Source organism: Fukomys damarensis, unplaced genomic scaffold (genome assembly GCF_012274545.1).
Source record: "Fukomys damarensis isolate Sample0158 unplaced genomic scaffold, DMR_v1.0_HiC HiC_scaffold_13, whole genome shotgun sequence".
In the NCBI taxonomy this organism is placed as follows: Eukaryota; Metazoa; Chordata; class Mammalia; order Rodentia; family Bathyergidae; genus Fukomys; species Fukomys damarensis.
This window is the reverse complement of record NW_022900925.1, coordinates 2,996,762-3,007,544: the sequence shown is the minus strand read 5'-3', so window position 1 is coordinate 3,007,544 and position 10,783 is coordinate 2,996,762. Positions and strand designations below refer to the sequence as shown.

The window sequence follows — 10,783 nt, the reverse complement described above, 5'->3', positions numbered from 1 at the left end:
GGTTTTTTTTTTTTTTTTTTTTTTTTTTTAAGTAAAGACTATGAGCTTCCAGAGACATGCAGTATGGACAGAAGTAGGAATAAAAATCCTGTATTAACTCCTGGCATCTAATGAGAAATGTTAAGGGTTAAAATACCCAGCATTTTGTCACCACATCTCATCCTCTATTCTTCTTTCACCCTACCTGGGCCTTGACAACCCACATCCTATAAGATCAAGGCCCATGACTGGAGTAGAAATTACGCGTTGGCCCAGGGAGCCACAAGATCTTAAATTGCAAAACATAAGCCCATAAATGGAGAGGGCCTTCTGTGTTTTCTAAAATTTGACCCAAAACCGAACCACAGACAAGGAAATGGTCTGGTGTCCTTGCCAGAGCAACAGTGCCACCAAATGAAAGCACAAGATAAAGCCTGAAGTCATGTTGAAGACACAGATGAAGGAAACCACTGACAGATCATGCTGAAGGCTACTGAGACCAGCAAGACTTACTTTCTCCATGTTTCAATCCAAAGCCTTGATCTAAAGCTACTCATCAAATGTCACAAATCTGTTGTTATTGTTATTGTTGTTGTCATTGTTTAGAATGGAAAAGGTAGGCAAGGAACGGCTTTCTTGCCTCTGGTCTGGGCTCCAGTACATTCTGTGGCTGAGCAGACCTGCCCATTATCATCAGGAAATAAGGAGCTGCCAGTGGGGGTAGGGGTGGTTCCCTTATACCCAGGAGGGGCAAGGATGCTTGGGAGACAGAACAGAGGAGGCCCCAATTATTCCCTTCATGCTTTAGGGTTGAGTATGGCCTTTTCTCTAGAAATGGAAATGATAAAAGTATGTACACATTTTCTGTGCCTAACTCTTTAGTATAAAAAAGTTTATCATCCCTCTTTTCTTTTGGGACAAGAGAGGACTTTGTAAATGGAACAGGTCCTAGGAGTCAGGTTTCACCAAAGGCAAACTCTATCTGTGCCCTGCCTCAGTTTGCTTCTCTGAAACTAATAAAGACCAAGACAAGGGCCAGGGCAAAGCCAGGGCTGTGCTTTTCTGGGTTCCAGACAACCAAGTACCCTAAAAGTCATGATCTGACCCATTCTGCTACACACCAGGTCCACACAGATGAAATTAGCAATGGAAGAATGCTTACATGTGCTAGGAATTAGTATTTGGATAAATAGAAGAATTAAAACCAAAAAGCACTAGCTTTGTTCACTCGACAGCATGGCAAATGTTTTGCCTAGACCATCTGGGTCAGTAGATTTTTATTCTCAACCACAGGGACTTGGAGAGGAAGCTCAGTGTACTCCCACCACAAACCAGAGTTTCCCAGATCTGACCAGTTTGAAAACCACAACTCCAGGCACTGACCTTGTCTGTCTCTGCCCCATTTTTCTTGAGTGGATGCTGCCTCATTCCCGTCTGCCATGCCCTGAGACTTTTTCTTAACCAAGACAGAGAAAAACTTCTTTTCTAACATAAAATCCTGTTTGTACCTATCTTCTGATTTGAACATAAAAAATCTCAGTGAGGAGCCGGGCATTTAGCTCAGAGGCGCTGCTGCCTGCCTGGCAAGTGCAAGGTCCTGAGTTTGATTCCCGGTATCAGAAAAAAAAAAAGAGAGAGAGATCTCAGTGAGAAAAATATATAAGGCAGAAAAGGTAAAGAAAACAACAAAAGTGATGAGAATCCTGCCATCCAGGATCATCACTGAAAATGTTTTGGTACATTTGTACTTTGTAAAAATTCAAATGCATTCTGTTTTATGGCTGCTTCTGGGCTGTGACTTCATCTTGGAATAAAGGAGACTACTGAGAACTTCAAGCAGGTCTAAATGAAATCACTCAAATTAGAAATGCACCCATACGTATCAGTCTTCTCCCTAGTGTCTAAAAGGACCTCCAGGACAAGCTAAACATAGCCCCACTGCTCTGGCCCACTCTCTCCTCCTCAACAATGGTGAGCACCTTCCTCCCCGGCTGTCTTATACTTTATATCCTTCTGCATAGAACCTCCCTGAAGTGCTCATCAGATGACCCCTGGTCATCTTGTTCTCTTTCCAGTTCCCAGCCCTGCACTCCTGTCGTCCATGATCATGGCCAGCCTTGCCACGTGCCCTCCCTGTAAACTCTTATTCACAACGGAATCTGGCAACTGGCACTCAGTCAACAAACAGTTCTGAATGAAAGAGCAGAAGGAAGGCGGAAGGACAGGGAGCGAAGATGGTGGGAAGGAGAGAGAAAAAAGAACGCTAAGCATGGCAAGTTTGCATTCAGGGAAGTAACAAATCTAGTGCTAAGATTCAAAGGCGAAGGAGAAGAGAGACGGGAGATGAGATTCAAGGGGAGCAGAAAGAAGTCCTTCAGGCAGGTTCCCGTGGGCCTCGTAAAAGATTTGCAGCTGGAAATGGAGACCAATGAGGGGTCCCTGAAAGAGGGTACAATCAGGAGTGATCCACTTTGATTTGCATTTTAAAAACAGGAGCCTGGATTTGACCTGAAAAGTGAATCACAAAAAAGCAGAAAAGGCCTAGCTGGTCAGAAACCTGCATCCAGGACTGAAGCAGACAGAGATGGTTGGACTGTGGGTGTGGCCAGGCACAAAACAACGCGATAGCTTGTGGGTCCTGTGATGATTCTGAGAAGGGAGGCCGAAGGAAACACATCAAGAAGAGCTAGATGCCCGGCATGCCGGCAGGAGAAACAGTGTTCATGAAAATACCAGAAAGTGGCAATGGTTTGGAAGAGGCAGGTAAAGACTGACTTTGAAAATGCTGACCGGGGAAGGAGCCTTTTTCACTTCCAACTAGAACTGTCTAATAGACAAGGAAATCAGGCCTGGATTTCAGAAGAGAGGTCTGCCCTGCAAGTAAAAATTGAAGAGACATATTAAACAATGGCAAGACTTCGTGGCTGGGGAGGTGGGAGAGAAAGAGAAAGAAGCTTGAAAATATTCTACAGTTTCTGATATGGGTCAGCACAAGACTGGTGGTATTGCTGTCAGAACCCAGGGTAGAGTATAGATGGAATATATGGAAAATGCTAAGAATCGGACCCTGCTTAGATATAGAGGACAACCCAGTTGAGCTATTGTAAAAGAGTATGAATGGGTGTGACAGACAGTCAAGGCCTCAGAGAGGCATTTTAAGACAGCCTTACAGAAATTGCTTTAAAATTTCTACAACTGAGAAACTGCTTCCCATGAGACCAAATACTGCATTTTTCAGCCTCCTTATACATGAATGTAGGTCTGACCATGGGACTAAGTCCTAATAAAAGAAACAAATGTGGTGGTACATCTGGGAACATTTCACTTAAAGGGAAAAGGACACATCGTTCCCTTCCTCCTTTTTTCACCATGCTGCTTAGAGCGTAGATTAGATGAGTAGAGCTCTAGCAGCCTTTAGTGCATGAGGATGAGAGCTAAACTCAAGAAATGGCATAGAAATTACCTGTGTCTCTGACGGTTTTATGAAACTACTGTACCTCCCTTGGACTGCATACTTTCAGACTTCTTTCAAAGTGAAAGAAATACAGCAATTTAAGCCACCAATATTTGAAGGTTGTCTGTCCTGTGCCCCTCAATTCTATCCAGAACAATAACCAACTGGTCTACCACATCCCATGCATTGCTGTCTCCTTGCTTTTGGTCACACACTGTTCAGACAGGGAATATCCTCCCCCTGCCTGTATTTACTTAAATCCCGCAGTCCAGATGGATCAAATTCTACCTCCTACTGGAGATATCCCTTCTACTTCCTCCCTGAACTCTGCCCCCACTCCTTAGGCATCTGACCTTGCCTCACATTCTTAGGGCCTGACTCCTCAGTGAGGCTCATTACCCCTAAGGGCAAGACCCACAATTTCCAGGTCCTTGTATATCCATGGCTTGCAAGGCATTCAAATGAATAAGATCCAAGCCAGAATCAGGTACAGGCCAGAAAGTAGATAAATAAATTTAGGGGGGAAAAGGAAGACAGAGAGAGACTCTGAGGGCAATTACTAAGGAATCTAAAACTACTCCTAGTATCAAAAGATACTAGACTTTGGGGGGAAAACTTCAAATTCTATAGTATTGATGTTAAACTGCCTCAAAGCACAATCCCAAGAGGTACTATTTACACAGGAAAGAATGCAAAGGTGACCACCTCACACACATACACCCAGCCCCAAAGGTGCAAAAGCTAGTCCTTTCAGGAAAAAAAAAGTCACAGCTGGGGACAGAGGTGCACCTCTAGTCTCAGATGCTCAAGAGGCTGTGGCAGGAGGATTCCCTGAGGACCGGCCTTAGAGTCAGCCTGGGCAGTTAAAGCAAGGGCTTGCACAAAACAAAAGACAAAACCAAGTCATGCCAACCAAGGTATTTTCACATAATAGACTTGCAATAGATCCTTTGCCAATGAATATTAATTGAAAACTCACTCTATATTATTTTTAAAAGTATGTTTCAAGCATTCTAGGAGTAAGGTAAATGATTTGCAACAAATATAGTTTGTAAAGGCAGTCTGATGCTTCAAAAAAATCTATATTTTTTCACCTTATGGTTTGAAATAGTTTAACCCCAATGCAAAAGACTAAGGAGACCTGCCCCGTCCCCAAGGATTCTCTAAGCAGAGCCGGTGACACAGGCTGACAGCAGCAGGGAGATGTCCACAAAGATAATTACCATGGGGGGTTGGAAGCTTCTAGTTTACAATAAGCCTCCATGGAAACATGCCCGGGTTGTTTAGGGGCATGTCCAGACTGCCTCAAAATACCCTTACTGTGAGAGCAGAGACAGCAGATAGGGAGGAGACTGTATCTTCTGGGGCCTCACTGAAAGCAATCAGGCAGATCTGGAACCCACATAACGACATCAAAGTCACTGTAAATGGACCCAAGAAAAGGAGCTTGGCATAGAAGGATCAAGCTGAGAAATAAGAAGTTTTCCGCTGAAAATAAGACTGTGCCTCTTTGAGATCTGCTGCTATCGCCAAGTGACAGTTGTCTACACATTCGCAGAGCACAGAAGGCAGGTCAGCAACTGCTTCTCCGAAGTCACTCTCCTGCCTAAGCACGGCTTGCGCACTATTTAGCATTTCCTCTGCCGCCTCGTTTCTGCTGAAATTCAGCCTGGCTTTAACTCGCCTGCCAAAACTGCCCCCTTCCGGGCCCAAGAGTCCAGGATTCTGTGCCAAACCCGCATGGCCGGATGCCACTTGGGGATGGCGCCTGTGGACACGAAAACCAGAAATCCTACCCTTTTCAGGCTAAGTCACCACTTGTGAACGCCAGGTGGCAGTAGCGAGTAAGGAGACGCCTGTGTATAGGGAACTTCTGATGTTGAATGGGGGGAAACCCGATGCTGTGGCTTTGGGGACAAGCAGTCCTATCATCACATTTGCAGGTAGTCATGAATATTTCATTTACTTGGTTGCCAACTTACATTGTAAACTCAACATGCAACCTCTAGGTTGGCTTTAATTCAAGTCTCTCCCACATTCAAGAGAAGATTAAGCACGGTTCACTTCAATAGAACTAGGGTTTCCCCACCTATCTCCTTCGCCAAGAAAGTGGAAACATAAACCTGGGTTTTCTATCCCTGCCTATTAGCCCCATGTAAGTTACCCCATGAGTATATCCGCAATTTCTATTTATACCCAGTGTTCTAGGTATTTGGCTTCATGATTCTGGTGTGGAGCCTACGTAACAGAGTCCAACAGAGGCACCGAATTGCACAAAGCCAGAACCCAGGGATACTTCACAGCTGGCTTTACTGAGCTGGATCTAAACCGGTCTCTTCTCATCGGTATGGCAACTCCAACATAAATATCAGATGTACAAGTAGTTTAGGGCAGCTATGTGGTGTCACAGCTCCTGTACTTCCGGCTACAGGCTGAAGACATAGCCTCTGGAACACAAGCCCAAAGCGAACCAAGCCTCTAGGGGTTTACCCAGCCACCAAACAGCAGATTCTATTCACTTCTGCCTCTGTGCACCCAGAGACACAAGACCTCCTGCTGGGCCTCCCCTCTACGTGTACAGGGAATCTACTGGGTGCTCCTCTGCCGCTATCCCCCTAACTGGATCTAATATCTCATAGGGAAAGATGCTGATGACAGCGGAGAAATATAATACTCTGGATAAAAGATCACGAGGCTCAGTTTAAGAATTTGCAAATAGCTCATATCCCCTATTCCTGCAACAGGGAACTGAGGCATAAGACCTGGGAAGGTAGTGTTGTTACTAGGAGAACCAAAGCTGGCCCAGTCTTACTTGCAACAGCCCACTGTGACTGCAGCAGGAAAACAAGACACTCTTGATAGAGACACCCACCAGACAGACAACTTCCCCTTAGCTCACATGTCCCAGTGGGATTTGCTTACGGTTTAGCTCTTCTGCCACCTCTACTGCTTACCTGTGGCCACATTCCTTGCCTCACTAAAAGCATTTCACAGAGTGATCAGGAGGAAACACAGGACATTTTTTTCTAGGCAAAGGGAAATGTAATAACTCCCACGAGCTGGGCTTCCTCAATGAGGCAAGGGCCCCCTTCCTCTCCCTTTGGATTCACTGCTCTGAGTCACATCCCAGCTCACCACAGCCACAGCCTTCTAGCTGACATCTTCCACGAACAAGTGTTTCCAGGTCTAAATTGAGGAAGAGACACCTAAGGACACGCTTGTGAAGCAGAAAGCCAGTCTTACCGTTTACCGATGACAAGGAACAGTGCTGTATGTTTCCAGAGGAGGAAGTGCTACAGTTCTGCCACAGGTCAGTTGAGTGTCCATTGCCCACGATCCATTGCTAGAAAGAATCAGATATCTACAATCAGGGAGGCTATAAGGTAAGAGGAGCGGCCAAGCAATGGCAAATAGCAGCAGCTCCATCTGCCTGGCTGCCTGGCCCACCCTTGCCCTGCCCAGGACACTGTTAAAGCTCAGTTATGGTCCAGAAACAAAAGAGAAGGCAATCTGGTACATACAGAGGTAAAAGCCAACATTTCTGTGAGTGAGAAGCACTTTACAAATGGAAAAATATACCCCCCCCACACACACACTATTATGTGCAGGGCTGTGTAGTGAGGTTGAAGAGATATAGGCTCACACCAGAACAAATCCTCTTAATTAGTTCTCCTGTTCTCGCCTCCTAGGGAATTATTCCCCAAACCAACACCTCTCAAACCCATTTCCTTATTTATAATTCCTATTAATCTGACAAGATTAGTATCAGGCATAATTAAGGTCTTGTGAAGATCCTTATAAATGATAAGGCAATTTGAAAATTTCCAAAAAAATAATTTTTCAGACCAGAAAATCATGCTTACAATTTCCCTTACACTAAGACGTTAAAGCCATAGGCACTTTACTACCTGAGTTGAGTTTCATCTTCATAGCATAGAAAAATCGTTTAAAACATATCTGATAGTTTTTCAGCCAGTTATTCTGCTGACCTGTTCATATCATTGGAGATTTGACTAACGAGGTACTGTGGTCACATCATAAAGCAAACCTGAGACATGCAAATTTTTTCTAATTTCAAGTTCTAAAGTGTTTTACAAATTAACCCAGCCATATGAACCATGGTTTGGGGGAAAACACATGTTCATAAATTCTCCTCTTCTTCAACCAGGCCCCATCAAGAAAAAGACGCTGAACAATCTTATCAAAATGAAAGCTGGGGTCGTTCCTTAGACGGGCCCCGAAATTATACTGTATAAAACAGAGGCCTGGACAGCTAACTTATTCCAGCGCTGGCTTGCTCCCTCCCCGTGGGTTCGCTCTGGTTTTCTCAAAACAACTGAAAAGAGGCAGATTGCCAGACACTGCAAAAACCACCCTGGGGCATCTGAGACTCTAGCTGTCTGCGAACAGCCCAGGGGTGAATGGGCTGGGAGCCTGGAGGAGGGATCGCCCGCCGCTGGGCACTCACGCTGACGATCGTGGAGACGAACAGCAGCACTAGCACAGCGACGTGGAGGACGATGATTCCCAGCAGCAGGAGGAGCATTCTGGCGGCGAGGTGTGCTCCGCGGAGTTCCTGCCTGCTCGGAGAAAGAGCCCAAGCAGGGTGTGAGGCGGGCGCACTGGCCGGAGAGCTGCGTTGGTCAGGCGGCAGAGCAAGGGAGGCGCGCGCGGAGGGAGGGTCCCCGCGCTAGCGGAATGCCCTGCCTGGCACCGCTCTGCCCGCAGGCCCGCCCGCCCACGCCGGGGAGCTCACCCTCCAGCCGCCCTCCTGGCTGCCCAGAGTGGGCGACAGCACACAGAGCCACGCCCATCGACTAGCTGGGCCCGCCCCTGATGGAACATCTTTTGCTTTTTTAACAAAACAGGCGGTGTGTACGTCTCAATCGCCCGGGAGGAGAGGAGTTTCCAGAATGACGAGAGGAGGCCACCTCAGGACCCCAACTGACCCGGGCGCCTGCCGAAGGCAGCCTAAGTTGGGAAAGAAGAGAGGCCACCTTCTCCTGTACCCGGGATCAGATGACGAATTCCCCCTGGATGGAGGGAAGTTGGCGCCTCAATTTCTGCCAGAAGCTTGGGGTCACCAGCGGCTTGCTGCAGGGAGGCCGCTTCCCCAAATCCCAGTGCGCACTGCATCCCGTTAGTTATTCTCCAAGTACCACCCAGCTAGGGTGGCAGTACCCACCTTGCCAGCCTGGGGGAACCGTCCTGGCCCCAGCTTGGCCTGAGAGCGCGGGAGAGGCGGCGCAGAACCGGGGGAGTGTGGAAAGGAAAGAACAGCCTGGGAGCTTTGCCCGGACTCTACGCTCTCTCAGCTCCCCCACCAGGAGCTTTCCTGAGCAGCCCAGCGGGACTTGGGGTTCGGGGGACGTCCCACTCCTGGGTGAGGCCCACTTGGTGAGCCCTCATGCGGCATTAGTCTGCGCCCCAGCACATACAGCCCAGACGCGGATCCTATCCAGACCCGAATCCAGCCTGGGCGCGGCAGCGCAAGAGCCTAGGAGCCTGGTCCCAAGATGACTGGCTCGAGACAGAGAATAAAGGGTTGATTGGGAAAGAGAAGAATTCCAGCCCATCAGAGCCGGAAGTCCATCTTCCATTCGAAGCTATGAGGTCTCTACCTAGACCCTCGTTTTATAGACGGGGTGGGGGAGGCGACAGGTTGGGATGACCTGGGGACAAGTACAGCTTTGGAAGACTAGCTGTGTCCGCGAAGACTAGTTAAAGACAGAGGCGTCGGCACGGAAAAGAGGTTCGATGATTTTTTTTTTCAATGAGTGTTTTTAAGTACCCAATCTCAGAAGCCTCCGTTTCTCTCCACAAGCAACACAACCAAAGAAACCGTGGAGTATACAGAAGAAATAAGCAGTTTTCTGTTTTCTTCCAGAGGGTTAAAATTAAATCTGATGGCTCCTACAGCCCGGGAGAGTTCAAGCATGTGGCCAGGACCACAGAGGTCCAGACCCCGCCCGGGATGTCTACCTTAGGGACGGTTTCTCCAGGGCGTCCTAGAGCCGACGCCTCCTGGCAAAGGGTTACAACGCCTAGGTATCTTCTGTCCAGGCATCACCCTTTCCCTGTCCGGCCTACAGGCAAAACCACACTTCTCACTACGTATATCCCTCAGAGAGGCTGGAGGGGTCTCCCAGCTCCAGACGGAAGACAGGGAGGACTTGACCAGAGCCCGCGCCTGTTCTCAGCTTTCTGGAACATCACCGACGGCTGATGCCCACGTTTCTCCTCCAGCTTCCCCACAAAATTACTTACAGCCCAAAGGAACAGCCGTCCGGGATCGAGGTGACTCAGGCACACTCTCGGGTGCGTTCCCTGGGTTGGTGGAGTCCCCAGACAGCTGTGCCGCGAGGATGCGCGCGCGCTAAGCAAGGGGGCAGTGGGAGGCTCCCGGCGTCCCCTTTAACGGGAACAACGCCCTGTTTGCGTCGCTGCCGCAGGGTGTGTCCCTGGGTCGGCGTGTGCGGGAGGGCGGGACCCGGGAGGAGAGGGGGCAGGAGGGAGGGACTGCGGGGCGGGAGATAGTTTCTGAGCTCTCGGCGCACCTCGGGCAAAAGCCGATCTCTGCAAAACGACAGAGACTTGAAACTAGAGACCGCTGACTTTCTCACCTCCCACCTCCCCCGGCTTCGCTGTGCTCAAACAAACTAAGTGTTGACAGATTAAGTGGCCCTTCTGCCCCCTCATCCAGTTTGGGAAAAGCCTGCCAGGTGTTGTCCCCTCAGTACTCAGAGCTGGGCTTGGGGCGGATGGCGCGCGTACGCATGGAGCGCTCCACTACCCACAAGGCGGAGGTGGTTTTAAGTGCAGGAAAGCAGCCCACCTTCCTAGGGACCGGGCACGCCGGGCCTGCCTGCAGTCTTAGCTGGACACGCCTGACAACGCCTGTCTCCGTTAGCAGTGTCTGCACTTAGGAAGCGTGCCGGCTTCCTAGGATTCCAGGAAAGCCACTTAAGGGCTCTGTTTGGATGAGAACTGGGGAAGAGAGACAGCGTGGTCTGAAATATAGGCTCCTCCTAGCTTAGGCAAAACCAGACTACAAGTTTGCCTGAGGCAATCTGGTTTGGCTGCCAGCCTTGTAAGGAAGGGAGTGAGGAAGTGACCGTTTGAGGTGGAAGAAAAGCAGCCAGGGAAACCAGCTGGTTCACACCCGCAGGAGTGGGTTCCCCCCACCATTTCAGAACATCTAGCCCTTCCTGGCTCAGCGCAGTTCGCCCAAGGAGCTCTTCACGGAGGAACTCTCAGGCCAACTCCCTGGAAGCACCAAAGGCACAGCCCAATGTGGATGTTAAACGCCTAATGCCGCACTTCACACACACACACACACACACACACACA

At 48.8% G+C, this 10,783-nt stretch overlaps 1 protein-coding gene across 2 annotated transcripts in view; it reads right to left on the bottom strand.

The window, feature by feature from the left end:
• Pmp22 (peripheral myelin protein 22) overlaps positions 1 to 10,783 on the bottom strand; it is a 36,528-nt gene that overhangs the window by 22,371 nt on the left and 3,374 nt on the right. Inside the window, exons 1-3 of one of the 2 annotated variants that reach the window (XM_010618835.3) lie at positions 9,701 to 9,846; positions 7,902 to 8,013; positions 6,677 to 6,776 (exon numbers count right to left, since the gene is read on the bottom strand). In XM_010618835.3, coding sequence (XP_010617137.1) covers positions 6,677 to 6,776; positions 7,902 to 7,979 — 178 coding nt within the window. In that variant the 5' untranslated portion in view covers positions 7,980 to 8,013; positions 9,701 to 9,846. Of the gene's footprint in view, positions 1 to 6,676; positions 6,777 to 7,901; positions 8,014 to 9,700; positions 9,847 to 10,783 lie in introns of those variants that run through there. The other variant, XM_010618836.3, reaches the window with a different exon arrangement.